General features: G+C 40.2%; 3 protein-coding genes across 5 annotated transcripts; 2 read left to right on the top strand and 1 right to left on the bottom strand.

The window, feature by feature from the left end:
- The first annotated feature begins 934 nt into the window (after positions 1-934).
- On the top strand, positions 935-10,189 carry LOC111835875 (E3 ubiquitin-protein ligase RNF182). 3 transcript variants are annotated; one of them, XM_023796613.2, is made up of 3 exons: positions 935-2,004; positions 2,514-2,745; positions 7,890-10,189. In XM_023796613.2, exon 3 carries the CDS (start codon positions 8,730-8,732, stop codon positions 9,486-9,488), a length of 759 nt encoding a protein of 252 aa, XP_023652381.1. In that variant the 5' UTR covers positions 935-2,004; positions 2,514-2,745; positions 7,890-8,729; the 3' UTR covers positions 9,489-10,189. The 3 variants fall into 3 exon arrangements, with proteins under 3 accessions (XP_023652381.1, XP_023652380.1, XP_023652382.1); XM_023796612.2 differs by having other exon boundaries at positions 935-2,745; XM_023796614.2 differs by lacking the exons at positions 935-2,004; positions 2,514-2,745 and adding an exon at positions 5,278-7,481.
- An 834-nt stretch (positions 10,190-11,023) lies between these two features.
- Positions 11,024-12,807, top strand: LOC111835859 (regulator of G-protein signaling 9-binding protein). Its single transcript, XM_023796576.2, has 3 exons — positions 11,024-11,339; positions 11,599-11,806; positions 11,958-12,807. Exons 2-3 carry the CDS (start codon positions 11,605-11,607, stop codon positions 12,482-12,484), a joined length of 729 nt encoding a protein of 242 aa, XP_023652344.1. The 5' UTR covers positions 11,024-11,339; positions 11,599-11,604; the 3' UTR covers positions 12,485-12,807.
- On the bottom strand, positions 12,804-16,705 carry ube2c (ubiquitin-conjugating enzyme E2C). Its single transcript, XM_023796577.2, has 7 exons — positions 16,601-16,705; positions 15,871-16,004; positions 15,495-15,522; positions 15,335-15,421; positions 14,825-15,029; positions 14,648-14,707; positions 12,804-12,995 (listed from the first exon to the last, which is right to left on the bottom strand). Exons 2-7 carry the CDS (start codon positions 15,969-15,971, stop codon positions 12,958-12,960), a joined length of 519 nt encoding a protein of 172 aa, XP_023652345.1. The 5' UTR covers positions 15,972-16,004; positions 16,601-16,705; the 3' UTR covers positions 12,804-12,957.
- Positions 16,706-17,461: the final 756 nt, after the last annotated feature.

Here is a 17,461-nt window from a genome sequence, read left to right as displayed (position 1 = left end):
GGGCGGAGTAGCATACGTAGAAAATTAAACAATATGTGAAATATTAATTTAAATATTCTCAAAGGTCTTGGGCACATATAACATTTTCTGTCATTGTTGTTCTTAACAGTGGTGGCACAGGAGTGCTATCTGAATATAGAACCTAGCAGGAAAATCATTCATTTAGGTCGATGTTCTGCTTCTGATGACTGGTTTTTAGTTTGTCTTTATGACGTCTTTGCTAACCACAGGTAAATGTGTGCCGACATGTACCTGAACAATTTGTATAAAGCCGGCGATAAAAGACTAAAAGTAATTAATTTTATTTTATAAGTCACGCTTGTTCTCAGGAACCGCTTTATATTTTTTCAAGATATAAGTACAGTAATTGAACAGATAAATAGGTGAGATACACAAAGAAACATATAGCCGTATTTTTTAAAAATGCCAAGATTGGCTACTCATCATAGAGACCGTAAAGTCATCAGGCATGATTAATGGTTTGGTAAAAACAGCATTTAAAGTTTTCCTCGGCTCCCACATAAGCAGGTTTCTATGTGAACGAGTTGTTTCGCTACTTTAAGTGGCATGAAATATAGCCACATGGCTTCACATCCCTTTTCAAATATTAATGTAATGAATTATAATGAATAGTTTGTTTAAAAATATATAGAAACATAAGGAGTGGTTAAAATGCAACTTCTAATACCTAGATTCTGGAATAGTCTGTGAATTGCTCTTAAGAAATTATAGATACTTTGCTTATATATATTCTAAATAATTGCTAAATGGTACTCAAAAGTGTATTGTCAGTTAGATTCCATTTAATTATTAAATTATTCTTTTTTTAGATAAAATGATTAACGGAAAGGGTCAAATGAGTAATGTATGCCGCAATGTACTTTATTGACAGCGGGTACAGATGCATTGTCAGCTAAATAATACCATATCTGTTAAAATAACACAGAAAAGGTTTTTCTCATCTTTGTTAGGGGTGGAATATTAGTTCATAATATTACAAGACTTAATGTCAGTACTGTTTTATTAATTGTATTAAAATAAGATCTTATTCCCAACAACTGCAAAATAGTACTGCATGTCGTCTTTCCTAGGTACTTTTAAATGTATATCATAATATTATCTTGCTGGAACAACAACTTTGGTGGAGAGTCAGTGGCAAGACACAGTGATGAATATTACCCTTCAAAATGCAGAGATAATATTTAGATTTCAATATGCCATTGTACACATTTTCAAGGCCTTCATTACGAGAAGCAGCAAATATGGGACCTCTAGTGTGTTTGAGTGATGGGGGGCGTGGTTGTTTCTTGGAAGTCCCCATTTTCTCATCCATAAAAATAGGTGATTTGTATTTTCAGGAATCTATACTTTTTACTTGATCCACAGCACGTTACCCATTAAAAATGAAAGACTTTAATAATCCCTGATTATTAAATAAATTCCACATGATGCTTTTGTAGCTCCCTCTCAGCACTGGGGTCCTTTTAGGTCTTGTAATCCTCTTTGGTTTACAGCACAGGTTGAAGGCATCATTCCATATCAAGTTATGGTTCATGACTATTTGATTTCTAACATCCATGGATAGCCCGTTTGTCTTAAAATTTTCAGGTTGGAGAACAATTACAGCCATTATGTCACTGACGAACTACAGTACATGTGAATGTGAATATTTACTTATCAATTACCTGCTTAAAGTAAGTGAAGTGAAATATGAATCGGATGCTTCTAATTAAAATCAGTTGGATTCTTGTGAATTTTGCACATGGAATTTTGGTTTTCTATACATAATGCTAAGCTTTGTAGTGTTTTTTTTATTATTTGACTAAAAGGGAGGATGGAATGTTGGCTTTATGACTCTGTATACCTAAGCACATTCTTAATCATAATGTCTAAAAGGGGTGACATTTAAGGGTAGTATTCATAGCCATGTTAGAAGCTATACTTTGTAGAGGAATCAATGTCAGACTTGTGGCTATTCGGAGGTCAGCATAACAGCCACCTCAGGTAGGGGAAAAAAATAAACAAACTGCAAAATATATGCTTCAAAGTAATGAATTTAAGGGTGAATTTAAGGGTTCACAGACAAGGGTGAAGTTTATTTCACTTGTTATTTGTGTGTGTGTGTGTACCTCTGCACAGAAATGTGCACACATTGATGTGAGGAATTAAAAAAAAAATCTGCTCTTTTTTGGGGTAATCTGCAGTTACATTATCAATGCTTTGCATACGTTGAAATTTACTTTGTGACTGTGGGCCGGGGCTTATAACGCAGTGGATAAAAATCAGTTACAGGATAAGCAAGTTGAATTATTTATGTCTGTTTTCGAATAAGTAAACCTGTCAGTATATATTAACATCTTCACAATATATAACAATGTTTGTGTTTTACATGGATGCGTATGAAAAAATGACCATTGGTGTCATTTTTTAAATGACACACTGAAAAGGAAGGATATATTTAACCATAGCTTGTAGGCCATTGCATATTGTCGGTCAAGTCTTTTTGGTCGCAGCTTGAAATCAGCGTTGCCACAGCAACCGGCAAAGAAGAATCAGTGCGGATACTGATGCTAGCGCATTGAGAGGGATGCAGCCCGGAGATGGGACTTCATGATCGGCAGTGACTCACCAACTATAAGCAACAGAAATCCGATGAGGGGAAATTAACCTGGGCGATGTCGAATCTTTGCTGAACGATACTGACGGCTCCGGAGCTTTTTCTTTTTTGAAACCAAAGACTATAAGGTAAGTGCCACTGACTGATCTGCACGTCCTTTGCTGGGTACTGGTATGCTGGGCAGTTCCTAACTATCCGCGTATTTCCAGTGCAGATCGCAATCCCATCCAGCAGATCCGCTCGATTACAAAACACTAAAAATATATTTAGATGACCTTAGAAAGATATGTATATATATACAATAAAATCTGAAATGTTAATTTCGTTTTTTAAAGGGAAGTTAATTTGAATAATTGCTTGCATCAAAACCCCGCAAATTTAGGTCCCTGCAATCGCATAAAAGTGGTAGAAAAAAAGGTCTTTACTGAGATGTAACTAATGCAACAGGGAGGACATGTGGATATTTGTTATAATGAATTGTTAGAATAACAGTATTTATCGTCTATCATGCGAACGTGTTTTAACCTACATGCCTGTTACTCAGACCAGCAAAATTTGTGAATTAATTCTGATAGGACATTGCACTGTTTACCAACAAATATGTGATGTGGAGTCCATTTTGAATGGATTATTCAGTATATAAGTGTGAATTTGGGAAGTGCAAGTTTAATTTGGGAAAGTGGAATTTTATAACAGCATTTGTTTATATGAGAGCAAATAAAATTTCCGCGTCGAGTGGTCCAGTTAACATTTTGCTGTATTTTGCTAAACCAAACTCATTTATATAATGTAAAAATATCTGTATCTACGTCAGTTATATGATGTTTCGATTTTTATTAACTTAAGTTTTATTGGTTTCCGTTGGTTAAAATGCAGTCAGGTGGATGCGATGGGGGTAAGGGGTAGGATTGTGCATACTGGTGGGGTTGATGGATGGGTGCTTGATCTCGAATGCTGGTCAAGATAGTGTTCAGCTGGCTACGAAGGTATTTTTACATTTTTACCCACAGGGAAAACCAAAAATATTATGTTTGAGACCTTTAATTAATCCTTTAATTAATGTGCGTATTCATTCATTCATTCATTCATTCATTTGACATCCATGTTTATGCTTCAGTGAAGTTGGCTTAGGGATTTAACTGTGAAGGATGGGTGTCCGAGATTTCAGCAAACCGAGTATTCTGTCAAATGTGAACATTTTCCATAGTCAAGAACTACTTTATCACAGATTTTACAAACTTTGATTTATTTCTGTAATTATATTATCTGTTCTAGAGGGTCATAGTTATCTGCCTATTATAGTAACAGCACAAGTTGTTTTAGGTGTGGCATTTGTTTGGGTTTTGATAAACTGCTTTGAAAAAGCAAATGTTGTGTTCATAATAGTGTGGTATTGTGATTTATTAAGGTACTTATTTTGGCTTTATATAGTTATTATAATGGTCATCCTGTTTTGTGAGTGATTTCCTGTCTATTCTCATGATGAGCTCACACCCACTATTGCCACAGTCTACATACTCTGACCTTCTTGCTGATTCTGTGGTCGTCTTACAGTCAACATGAATTAGTAACACTGTTCTGTACATTGGGTGTATCATTGGATCAACAACTTAGATAGAATTTAACAGTGGTCAAGGGGAAAATAATAGATGGTCCATAGTTGGGGGCATGGGGGGGTACTTTTCAAGTCAACCGACACCATTTCAGTCCAATATTTTATACTCTTTCCCCCACATTAATATTAACTAATGCTATCTTTAGACTGAGCTTTAACAAAAAATACTACTTTCGGGGCCTATTAACATGAAGATTTAGGGAAAAGAATTTTAATTAAATAAATATGGAATTGAACCACTAATTCTAGACAACATTGTGATTACATATATATGGTTACACAGTAAATAGGCTTTGGATATTGGGAAGAGACCAGATGCCCTGTAAAATGCCTGGCCTTTCCAGGCAAGATAGTGATTTATGTAAATAACTTATAAGCAAGGACACCCACACAAACACTGCTTAACATTTATGTAAATCTGTATTTTGAACAGTGTTGCACTGTTCATATTTTCATATCCAACAAACGAGGAAAAATATGGCTTTCTTGGAAGGCTTTGATGCTGCGATCAGATATTGTCAACCTTGTCCCCTTCTGAATAATAAATATTCAGATACCCTGAACAGCTCAGTGTATCAGAAAAAAAACAATAGATGACATTGTGTAACTTCCAGCTGCTTTTCCTGGTCAGGTAGATGCATTCATATGCCACTTTCAAAACTACTAGCAATATTTATAATAAGTCACTAATCATTCTGTTGATTTTTAAAATTAAAACCTCTACCTAGCTAAATTTTGTCATTGTCCCTTCATTTCCGATTAGGATTTGGGTGAAATGTTAAGCAGCTTAAATTATTACCATACAAAATGCTGTTGTCTAAGCTGTAATGACAATTATTTACCATGTTTCATAGTCCAAGATGAAAGCATATGCCTTCGTAGGCAGCACCTCCAACTGCTGATTGGTATTTCATTAAGCCATGGTGCCTACGTATGCATTATTGGCCATTCCTGCCTTATTCAACCAAGCCTGCTCTGGGGTTTCATTCAAATCAACTACCTTTTTGACGTTTTTTTTTTTTTCCCATTCGAATTTGTAGTCTGGTTTAGGCAACGAATGTGATGATGTCACTTTGCACCAGCAGAAGAGGAGACACTGGAAGTGGGTGTTTGTCCTTGGCAGTGGTCTGAGGCACAGATGGTGTTTGCCTGTTTATCTTCTACCATGCTGGCCTCCCTGCCAACTTCTACAGAGTATTGCATGATGCTGGGAACAAATACACCAAAATGGGGCCATATACCAAGAAGCAATAACAAAAATAAAAATGGGTTTTATCTGTTCCTTTGGATCATGCAGTAGATATGGAATTCTAGCTGGCAGGAGTAATAGGATCGGCTGCGTGTAACATAAAGATTGCATGTGATATGAGAATGTACAGTATTTCTTTAGTTTCTTCTGTAGAATCTATACTTAACCCTGGTTTTCCACTGTTACAATGGTTTCTATGATGATTTAAAGGCTTGTAGGATGATTTCAGGTTCTGACTTGATTTTTATGTTTATTTTTGGTGGAGTTCCTGTTCATTTTTCTCCTGAACTCTCTTAACATTTCTATCTGATCATTTTGATAACTTAAGAGACTTTGTGTTGTAGTTTCCATCCACCCATTCTCTGTAACTGCTTGTCCTATTCAGGGTTGCGTGGGGTCTGGAGCCTATTCCGGAGGCTTTGGGCATGCAAGGCAGGGAACAACCCAAGTTGGGGTGCCAACCCATCACAGGGCACACACACCATTCACTCACACATGCACACCGATGGGCAATTTGGGAACTCCAATTTATCTTAGCATGTTTTTGGACTGTGGCGGAAACTGGAGTACCCAGAAGAAACCCCACAATGACATGGGGAGAACCCTGGTGGAGACACAAAACCCAGGTCCCAGAGGTGTTGACCACTGCACCACTGTGCTACCCTTGTGTTGTAGCTTAATTAGGAAAACGACTTCTCTGGTCTCTGTACCATAGGCGCACTTTGCATGGCATAACTTCAGATGAGACTGTCACAAATCTAGATCATGGCTTCCTGTCATTTGTTATAAAAGGTGTTTTATAGTGGAAATAAATTATAACTTGTCCCATTGTTCAGTGTTACTATTTGTTAATATTAGATAGCTTTAGATAATCAGTAGTCTAGATTTTTTTCCTCTTAATCTGTCTAAACACTTACCTTTTTCGTTTATCTTCCAGTCACTTATCTTGGACCCCTTAGCAGGCAGTCCCTGGATGGGATGCCAGTCCATCAATGGACACCAACACTAAGGTCAATTTAGGGACCATGCCTTTGGATTTGAATCCCATCCTTGTGTGCCCAGTGTGAGGTGTGCATTCCTACACATTCATTTTTGTTCATCATAACTAACTTTAACAATCAAAGATAGTTAAGCTTATTCAAGGTAAACATCCTAAAGGTTATTAATATGACTGTGAGCCTATTCTGGATAAGCATGGGAAATGGACCGATGGGTTTTGAACAACATATGTGTACTTTTCCTGTAACGAAAACGATATGCCTGTTGTACAGTGACACCCAAAAAGATAGAATATAACACTACAAAACATGTTCAACGTATTACATATTGCGAGGGGAAAAAAAGCTGTTTCACCTTTAAGACGCATTAATGTTAATTTTAGCTGAACCCCCCCCGGCTAAGTGAAATCTTAATATCTTCGTATGTTTCTTTTTTCTGTCCACCTTCCTCCCGATCTCCTCGTAATCATTAGAAACAGGAGGGAGTGATATGCCTTCAGAAGCCACAGCTATCGAGGGTAGTATTATATAAAGCTAGCCGCTCATCCTCCAGCGATCGGGGCTCTCTATTTATAGACGTGGCGGAGATTTTGTACAGCCTGTGCACAGAGAAGAAGAGAAAGTTGCATAATAGGGGCACATTGAAAACGGAAGTAAGGCTGTGAGCTAGTATGCTGGAAAAGACTCGCGGCTGCCACACTGACTTAACCCACCGCATCTCTGCTCAGCCGAGGAAGCTGGACGCGTCATATGTGAAATATCATCACATTTCCATTTGGAATGATGATTGCACTTCATTTACAATAGTGCTACATTGTCTGCACAGCATTTTGTTTATTTCATTTTAAATGTATTATGTTTAATTTTATTACAGATTTCCGTTTACATATTTATTGTCTGTTTTTGCTTACATTATCCTTTGGTATATTTATTTCTTTTTCTGTGCTACTGGACAGAGAAATTTCTTCACCGGGATCAATAAAGTTGTATCCCATCTTTAAGGTGACTACTTTCCTTCCTGTTATGGAAATCTAAACAGCGTTCTTCCCTATAAATGGTATTTATGCCGGATAATCTGGCTTTCTTTACTGTACGATGGAGATTGAATAAATAAATAGAATTGTTGTCAGAAAGACTAAAAACTCTGTTTTCCCCGTTCTATATGCATATCTAATAGTTCTAATCACTGTTAAAGCAGGGCAGTCAAAATAATGTTTAATCAGGTGGATTGATGCGTAGAAGAAATAAAAACTGCCTCAGCGTAGTTATGATATACATCAGATGTATATAAAAATTATTTAAAAAATGTTCATATTTAGAGTATTACTACTGGACATTTATTCAGGTTTAATTATCATGAATGAATACTGGTTTTCTGCAACTTAGTGCGTTTCTCTCGTTTTAATGCAGAAAAACGGGCCAGCTCGCTCCCTGCCATCTGCGGACGCTGTTGTAGCTTTTTGGTCCTCGGAGCGACTGCAATTCATCAGGAAATACGCTGCCAGAAACTGGCCCTTTCGGCTGGAGCACGAGCCTTGTGGAAGTTCAAAATGAAGGAAGAAGTCTTCGTCTTCATATTTCAGTAGATGGGTGCAGATCTCCAGTTCAAAATACATCTTTGCCTTTCCAGAATTTTGAATTAAACCTAAAGGATTTTTACGTATCTTGTCGACAGACTTTTTTTTTATCATATGGAAAGACCTTAAAGGTCAATAGTGGCAAATGCCAGTTATGAGTTTGTCAAAGTTTAAGCAACTGACCAAAGCAAGCATGCTGGAAGAAGGTTCCAGGTTTACTGTGGGATGAGTCTCTGTATATGGGGCAGCAGGCTTTTGGGTAGGAAACCCTCCAGCTTCTGTTCCCGTCATCATTAACACCCCACAGAGAACCGTTCAATTCATTTGCCCTGCAAAAGCAGCGTGTATACCAGCAACAACTGTGCTTTCAGGTTCATTTGATGAAGACTTGGAAAACCAGGAAAAAAAATCTCAAATCAGGGCAAGCTACTTAAACATGCTATTTTTAGTTAGTATAGCTTAGTTTAATGCAACTTCCTACGGTGCTCATGCCATCACTTTGGCCCCAAAATTAAACTGTGCTTTAATGCTGTGAGCTAAAAACATAAGCATTACTAAAGCTTGAGACACATCAGAAAGGACTACTGACGTGGTAATTCGGCGCCAGACAGCAGAGCCCATAGCTTACCTGTTTGTGACTGTCTCCCCCAGTCTAGCTGGACCATCAATCGAGATGAGCCAGAAGCTAGATTTGGAGACAGAGGGCACCCAGCCCTTAGTTTACTCCCTTGAGGAGCTTGAGTGCAAGATCTGCTACAACCGCTACGACGTCCGAGCACGCAAGCCCAAGGTGCTCAGCTGCCTACACCGCGTTTGCGCCAAATGCCTGAAGAAGATCGTGGAGATGGGTGACTCGTCACCCAGCATCATAAGCTGCCCCTTTTGCCGCCATGAGACTCCCGTGCCTGAGGAGGAAATCTGGCTCCTGCAGGATGACAGCAACATCCTTGCCCTGCTGGCATACCAAGACCGAACCAGGAAGAGCGGTTCTGTAGTCCCTGGTGAGGTCGTGCTGACGCCCAACGGCCTGAGCAGCGAGGGCTGCACCGGCGGGGACCAGTCACACAGCTCCTCGGACTGCCTGGTGATCACCATCATGGAGGTACCGGGGGAGTCGCAGTCCTCGGAGACGATGAGCATGCTGAACATGGTGCGCCTCTACCGTCCACCCAGCCTGGACTCGCTGCCCTGCCACCTACCTGTGCAGAAGTGCCGGATGTGGACGTCGCACGCCTTCCCTCGCTTCCTGATAGGTGTCCTCTGCCTCATCTACTTCAGCTCCCTCCCCCTGGGCATCTATCTACTGATGATTCAGCAGCTCTCCCTGGGCGTCATCCTCGTCAGCCTGGTGCCCTCCACTCTAGTTCTCTGCGTCTTCTACGGCTTCTGCCAGTGCCTATGTCACGAAATAATGGAGTCGATTTCCACATAATCCTCCTACACGCGTGTAAATCCAGTGATGTAACTGGCCTTGCTGGAAAGAAATATGTACCATCACTGACTCTCCTTCTCATCCTCCTATCCTGTCCTGGTTCTTCCTTTACCAGTACTAGTAGACAATTTATCTATCTATGTGGCTGGTTGGCAGGAACCCCTAAAAGATGCATGATTATTTGTGGCCCTTCTGTAATTACTTCTTAAATTCTCACCCTTCATGCAATCCAGTTGTTATGAAATCCTATTTGTTTGTTTGTTTTTTGTTTGGTGGGATTGAGGTTTCAGTCAAGGTTTATTCTTAGTGAGAAACTAAGACCATATATACATAACTCAGGCTGTATCAAATTGCTGAAATTTGTAGCCAAACTCCTCACTAAATAGGCTTCAGATATAACTGTGATCACTTTACTGTGTTACGAATGAAGACTGAAAATGCACATCTACAGTTCCCGTTTCATACAGTGGAAAGTAGCTTAGTAGAACTCTTGTCTGGACTTACAGAAACTTACAGTAGATCATGCTAAACTCAAGCATACACACACTGACATACACATATACCTGTTCTATTTATTTTTCTTTTAAAGGTTTACTATTGTAAAGTATATGTGACCCAGATGCAACTTTTGGAACTAGATCAGACCAGAAATCCATCAAAACTGTTAACGAGATTTCAATAAATATTCATTACGCATCATGCATTTGGACTCGTTTCCCTGTATATCACCCACCTGCAGATCTATCATTTCAAAGCATTCTTCGATCCAAACCGTACTCAGAATCAGAAGCTGATTAATGCCTAGGTAGGCCATATCCTAGGACCAAAACTGATTTCCCAAAACTGCATTAGCAACTTCCAGAGTTGGAATCATGCAACTGAATGGGCTCGACCATCCAAGTTAAATTGGCAGCCCATTGTCCATTCTGATGTCGGCCTAGGGCCCCTAGAGAGGTCAGTCCACCCCTTTTCAGTTCAAAGTATGATCATTCAAATTCTGGATACATACGGTTCATTATGAGATCCCTTTAGTAAAATTACCAATGAAACAAGTTGAAAATGAAGTCGAAATTTTATATATATATATATATATATATATAAAAATATATATACAATTTTGAACCAAAAACCAATGAACGAATTTTACGGAAATTAATATTTTTTCTTTTAATCAAACATCTTGAAATGAATGACATTGATGATATACTGTGAGAGCAGCCACACCCTAGGTATCAGTGCAACAAAATCTGACCGCCCACATTTGAAATAGGCTAATTTTAGTGCTGTTGCTTGGGAGATGAGGCACTTGGGATCTCACCCTGTTGCATCGAAGGTCCTCCTCAGCAACATTTTGCGAGCTTTCAACAAGCCACAGCAATTACCAGCGATGTGCTGAGAGCATTCATCTGCCTCCTACCAGCCTCATTGGGCAGAATGCAGCTGAATTTCACAAGGCTTCCCAATCTCATAAACCAGCTTGCGTTTGCTCTAAACTGCATCAGGAGCAATTCATGTGAGTTAAGGGCTTATCCTTCAAAGTAGTTTGCACCTGCTGTTCCAGGTGTTGGATGCACACACATATTGCACAAGGAGATGGGTTTCCCTGAGCATCAGCTGTTTAGGCTGGGGTTAATTGAAACATTGAGGCTCTCAGTAGAATGGCACTTACTGATGCAATCTATGGGCGGAGACACTAAAGGAAAAGAGGATTGGATAACACTGGGGAATGAGGTAATTGAATTGGCTGGAGCTGACAGCATCTTTAAGAAATGTTCAGTTTGGAGCTTGGGAGTGCCATTACAAACAACGCTTCTGGAAGTTATGAGAACACATTGGGCCGTCTAGTAAAAGGTAATTTGCTTGTCTTTCTCCAAATTTGTGAAATGCTACTTTTAAAATGCAATGTAAAACTTCACAATGCTCTTGGCTTCATATTTCAGTTTAATTTCTTTGGCAAATAATACAATGCATGCAAGTAAAAAAAAAATAATAAAAAAAAGACGTTGCATAATTAAATTTGAAATGTGTGGAACTGTACTCATTTTTTTTGCCAAAAATCCTGAAAGGTGCTAGGGAGAGGTGATACAAGGAGTATGTGGTCTGTCTGTAGGTGAAGATGAATCGATGGCGACGGTCCGTGGGAGAGATCCAGGCCCGGCGACGCCCGCTGCTGGAATGCCAGCGAGCACAGGCAGCCTTCGTCAAGGGGACTGCATGTCTCCAGCTGCAGGCTGCTTGTCTGGGGAGCAACTCTGACTGCAGCCGCCTGAGAGAGGAGCTGGACGAAACCAGGGCACTGGCACACAGCCTCTCCACAGGTAACACCTCCAAATATCTACGTATTCCTCATAAGATGCTAGCGTATAAAACGGCGTGGCTCCCTTAGCTAGTTAACATAAACCCTGTGTAATGTCAGATAAAGATTAATTCAGAGGAAAAAAAGAAGTTTCACTATCGTTGCACGGACAGGGCTGCAGAAGAGGCTGACAACGATGTTGACTCAAGGAGAGCTGCTGCAGGAGGAAAGGGCAGAAGCAGAACGATTGTGGGTCCTCTTCCTATCCGGGCTGGAGATCTTCCAGCAGGACTTGCAAAAGGTCATACTCCTACAAGAGCTCTTCCCCCTAAAGCAGCCCCGTGACAGACGGTCACTGGTCAACACGGGGGGCTCGGGTGACGGGACGGGAGTCACAGGCCGGGTAACCATGTCACAGATGCCCTGGCCAAAGACGCAAGACCAAGGTGGTCCCTGTCCGGACCTCAGCACACAGATCTCCCAGCTGGAGTCGATGGCACAGGAGATGCTGCGCAAGGTCAACGTACCGTTCTGGTCAGTAGAGGCCACGCAGGAAGCTTGGGCAGATAGTGTTGATACAGAGCAAGACGACGACGAGCCCGTGGAGGAGATGTCAGTGGAGAATGTAGCAGCCGGACCCCAGAGGCTCAGTGGGTGCTGTCACTATCCTGGCTGTCGGGTCCTGTGCCTGCTCAACTGAACACCATGGAGCAGTGTTTCCTCAACCCAGTCCTCCGGGAACCCTGCAGAGCCCACATTTGTTCCCTCCCACCATGGTCTCTGAGGACTGGATTGAGAAACACCGCTAGAGATACAACCACACCCAGGTTTCAGCATAGTAGGTAAGCATACAGTAAGAGTGCTTCTGCAAATGGAGGTGGCTATGCAGAATCTAGAGTTTATACTGGACTATGAAATTTGCACCGCAGAATTATAGGAAGCATAACAGTGTATCAAAACTGGGGAAATTATACTGGGAGTATTATGATGTGCATTAAAAACTGGCATACAATCGGTGGTAAAGTAGATTTACAAGAGCTTTATTTCAATTTTTCCATACAAAAAAAATCACACTGTACACACACACAAAAAAGCATAATTTATAGTCACAAACACAGGGAAAGAGACACTTAAAATTAAGACGATGACACTAATGATGGTGAATCCCTCAGGTCAATTCTTGTAAGTGGCACGCAGGTGGGCCTTGTAGGCTGAAAAGGTATCACAGAACAGTGTGGTCTAGTTACAGAACAACTTTATGCAGCCTCATTCCTCCCCAATGAAAGAAATCAAGATCCCTGATGAGGGGTTAAATATTTATAAAGAGCAACTTTTATTGCAGACAAGATTGCCATACTATTTGCTAATACATCTATATTACAGTTTAGCCCTCAGATTTGTGTTTCATCCACAAAATACTTCTATGCTGTACAGAAAAAAAAAACCACTAACAGCCACTGATTATGCAAAAACAAATTTCAAGCAGTTTATGAAACCCTGGGTTCTGACATACAGAATGTTCAAACGATTCTCATTGTAATTATTCTGTTTTATAACCTTATTTCTCAAAAGCAAATACTTTAGGTCTCTGAAAAGGTTTGGCCCAGTTCAAATAAAACTGGAGAATGCATTCTTGCATTCCTCTTCAAAAGCACCATTAACAAGGCTGCCACATAATTAAAATTCAGCGCTTAACTTAAATGTGCATTCATGGGACGGTATATCAGGCATGGCATTTGGTCCTCTTCAGCACAAAAATCAGCTAAATGGGAACATTGTGGGGAGCCACCAGACCTTTCCAGGAGTATAAATGCCACGCAAATAAAGTGGCACTATTAGAGTTAAAGCATCATGAAAAGGGTTCTACAATGAACTGGTCATAAAAATCCATAAATTGTGGAAGCAATTTTTTTAATGAGTGGCCAATAGAAACGTCTTTTAAGGAATGAATTGTTCTTTCCCCATGAGCACTGCTCCTATGACCAGGCTAAGTGAGACAGTACCATGTACCTGTTTTTCTGGTTACATACATTATAAATACAAATAATGGGGATGCCAAAGGAAAGCTAAGGACTCTACAGCTTTCCATTATTGTGCACCTCACCTTTATATGCTGTAATGCCACAGATATCATCTGCCACCTTTTTGATATTGGTATATTGGGGAAGATGAGAAACGTTTCGGAAAGTAAATTTCACATGAATTGGTTGTGCCACTTGAGTCATGGTGTTGGGCCCAAACCTAAGGTTTTTGAGATGCCCAGAAACACCAAACTGAAGGGGGAGAAAACAAAACCCAGAAGGCGGTAAATCAGGTCTTGCTAGGGTCAGATTTCAGAGTCTGGTTTTTTGAAAATACAACACTTCCCAGGAATTTGCACTTGCCAAATTTGGTCGGCCCCCTATTTCTCGCATGACCGTTCAGATGGCAGTGAGAGTTTTGATTCCAGATAGTGTGGAACAAACCCACAGAAGGTCCAATAGGAGCAGCAGATCCCACTGGTACTATACATCTCATGGTGCTTCTCAAATTTCATGTGAGAACCATGTACCCTAATGCACTTTGTACCTAGTTTCAATGTCTCAACATCTCACATCTACCCTGAAAGCAATCAATTGGCTAAGCCAGTTTTGGTATTTGTATTATTCTTGTATTCAGGACACTGGGCTTGACATGCCTAATGAGACAAGCAACACAAATCCACAAAAATCAAAATAGTTATATTTGCGATATAGATATTTGATTGGTATTTAAGCAACGTCTATTTTATGATGTTTAAGATTAAGGTCTGTGGGAAACCTGATCGATACACGCTGCATGACTGCACAGCATGGCAATGAGATTGACACACAGTGCTGCCTACCTTCCTGGTTTTCCCAAAGCTCAGCAGCACTTGCGTTCATCGGACTTTCATTATTAGGTTCTGGAAATAAAATAAGACCCATATTTCTGAACAAGTTTGAGGGAGCAACATATACAGTACTTGGATTATTATTCAGTAGTAGTATTCAGTCATTGAAAACCACACCGTCACTCTTACCTCCGAGTAAACTCTGGATGGACAGAAGTATTGACCTGACATCATACAAAGCAGACCACTTTTCTTTCAGGATGTCCAAGCAGATGTTACCATGCTCATCAACATTGGGGTGGTAACAGGGAGTGATGAACTTCACTCGGGGTGCCTTGTAGGGGTAACCACTAGGAAACTCCAAAGACAACTTATACCTCAAGCCTTCGTAAACCTAAGAAATAGAAACGTATCAAATGTGAGGGTGTATCGTCATGAACAGAATACTGCAATCAAACAGGCATTATGAATGCATTTAACAAATCAGTTTAAATGGAAATGGGTGTTACGGTATCTAGTAGTAACATATGTGGAAAACATATTGGACACATTGGAAAGGCCTAATCCACAAATCTAAATGGAAACTACCGTTTTGCAAAAGGACACTGCCAGCAAGGCATGGCATTTGGCACCAGTTAAGATATACTCGTGTTAGCTTTCAATCCTATACTTTACCAGGGAAGGAAACGAAAAACTTACCGTGCCATGTGCCCCATCTATGGTACCAATCCACTTAAAGAGATTGTCCGACTCGGGAAAAGCGCTAATCCCTTTGTCTCCAGACATCTGTTAACAAAATATAAAAATAAACAAACAGGTAGACATATAATGGCAAGATAGAAACGGATAAAATTCTCACCATTAGTGTCATCAACTCCTGCTGAAGCCTGGAACACAGTGATGTAATCAGATAAATGCGATCTTAACGATAAAGCAATTGGCAGATGCCAAACAAATGACAGGTAAAAGATCAAAATCACCTTTATTATGCAAGCAAGCATTTGCTGAAACGCGATTTAAAACAAAAAGGACACAAAACCACAACACAACATATACGTTAAAACAGGCAGCTATACACAATCGTAGTATGCTACCAACGGCTATTACAGCTACTCGCTTATAGCGGTACCTATTTAGCGACACGGCACTCAAGTCCGCTTTTAAATGACCGATCCCCGAACCGGACGGACCGCCCGACATATAAGCAGGATCAGCGGCCCGGTAAGTAGACTCACCTCTTTGACACCGAGCCCTTCGCGGCGGCGCCCCCGGTCTCGCTGCCCTTCAGAGCCGCGGTGGATGAAGCCGCGGCCGGATCCATGTTCTGGGAGGCCATGATCCACACGATATGGGTTTGTTTACGAGGATGCTGAAAGCACACCGCGGTTAGACGGAGCCAGCCAGATAGCAAGAGCTAACCGGGGCAACCGGACTAAACGGAACCGACACAGGTAAGAAGCCAGTGGGTAAGCGGCAACCAGCGAGCCACTAACCGGCCATGAGGTTACCAAGAGTTGCTAAATAACCCCTCAGCTTTAATTAACTATGCGTCTGAAACAACGGGCTACTATCAGACTACTTGGGAACTAGTGATTAATACAACGGAAGCACACTCATTACTACTAGCTAGCTGCATTAGCTAACGAAATAAACAGTCTACTAGCTAGCTTGAACTGGTAGCGTCGAAAGACAAGTCAATGTGGAGTAGAGATTACCTAACACTTCTATAAATGACTAGTCAAACACCTGTTAAATGCTACCTCTATCACCTTGCTAAGCTTTTTTTTTATTATTGATCTTCTACAGCAAACTGGGACTATAATTAAATTGAATTAAATCTGCCAAAAGAGGAGCGAAATCAAAATGCCAACTAAGAAGTCTACTTTATATCTCGTTAACCAAACTTTTTTTTTTTTATAAAATGACTTTTACAAGTTGTAAATGTAATATTTCACGACACATTACCCAAGACCTTCCTCCTTCGCTCTTCGGGCGTTGAAACTCTCCCTCTACGAACTCATCCCGCCCCTCAGTTTAAACTTTTCCCTTTTAGAACCTGTCCCCGCCCACATTTGTAAATAAGCCAATCGGGTTAGAATATTTGAAAACGAAGCCGCTTCTTAGCCACTGTGTAGGGATGACGCACGTTCTTTTAAACTTTAATTTCATTGGACTGGAAAGTGTCGGAAGTGACCCTGACGTTGATTCGGCATCCTGCATCTAATTAATGTTTGTCCAAACCTGCTATTTTCTGTTACTCTCTTTTAATGTTTGTAATTTCAGAAAGCATTTGTTTTGCCTCCAGATTTTAATGCGACAGAACTGCACAGCTGTATTTTACTTACAAGCCATCAAAATATTATCAATTCAATGAATATATTCCATTATTTGATGTCTGCTTGTAAACATTGCTTTACATATTGATGTTCCACCGCTCCCTCTACCACATAACAGCCAGACATGTCTTGTTCCATTTTGTACCATTTTCTGCCAGCTGTATTCAAAACGTATGGAGAAATAATTAATTTTCACTACTTCCCTGACAAAATATACTTAATTCCGAAATATTAAATCAGTGCCAAGCAAAGTAATTCTTGTCTCTAAAGATGAACCCAAGTTACAGGCAAGATTTAAGATTATTTGCTCTGCTATTATTGTATGTACTTAACCCTTATGATTACACATATGCCTATACATTTTTATGTACTTGTCCAGATTGTATTAAATTCAGCCTAAACTAAAAGGTACCAATCTTACTACAGAAAGTGTCAGATTTTTTCCTGCTGTGTACTATTACTATTACAATCATGTGCCACCCACTCCATC

This window comes from Paramormyrops kingsleyae, chromosome 8 (genome assembly GCF_048594095.1).
Source record: "Paramormyrops kingsleyae isolate MSU_618 chromosome 8, PKINGS_0.4, whole genome shotgun sequence".
NCBI classification, from domain to species: domain Eukaryota; kingdom Metazoa; phylum Chordata; class Actinopteri; order Osteoglossiformes; family Mormyridae; genus Paramormyrops; species Paramormyrops kingsleyae.
The sequence above is the reverse complement of the archived record's forward strand: the minus strand, read 5'-3'. Positions and strand labels throughout refer to the sequence as shown.

Excerpts from the sequence above, each read along its gene's own strand:
- LOC111835875 (XM_023796613.2), top strand. The coding sequence starts at position 8,730 with ATGAGCCAGAAGCTAGATTTGGAGACAGAGGGCACCCAGCCCTTAGTT.
- ube2c (XM_023796577.2), bottom strand. The coding sequence starts at position 15,971 with ATGGCCTCCCAGAACATGGATCCGGCCGCGGCTTCATCCACCGCGGCT. Across the intron at positions 15,030-15,334 it reads TAGATGGGGCACATGGCACG|GTTTACGAAGGCTTGAGGTA; the intron begins GTAAGTTTTTCG and ends TCTATTTCTTAG. Across the intron at positions 12,996-14,647 it reads GCTTTGGGAAAACCAGGAAG|CCTACAAGGCCCACCTGCGT; the intron begins GTAGGCAGCACT and ends ATACCTTTTCAG.
- LOC111835859 (XM_023796576.2), top strand. The coding sequence starts at position 11,605 with ATGAATCGATGGCGACGGTCCGTGGGAGAGATCCAGGCCCGGCGACGC. Across the intron at positions 11,807-11,957 it reads GGCACACAGCCTCTCCACAG|GGCTGCAGAAGAGGCTGACA; the intron begins GTAACACCTCCA and ends TTGCACGGACAG.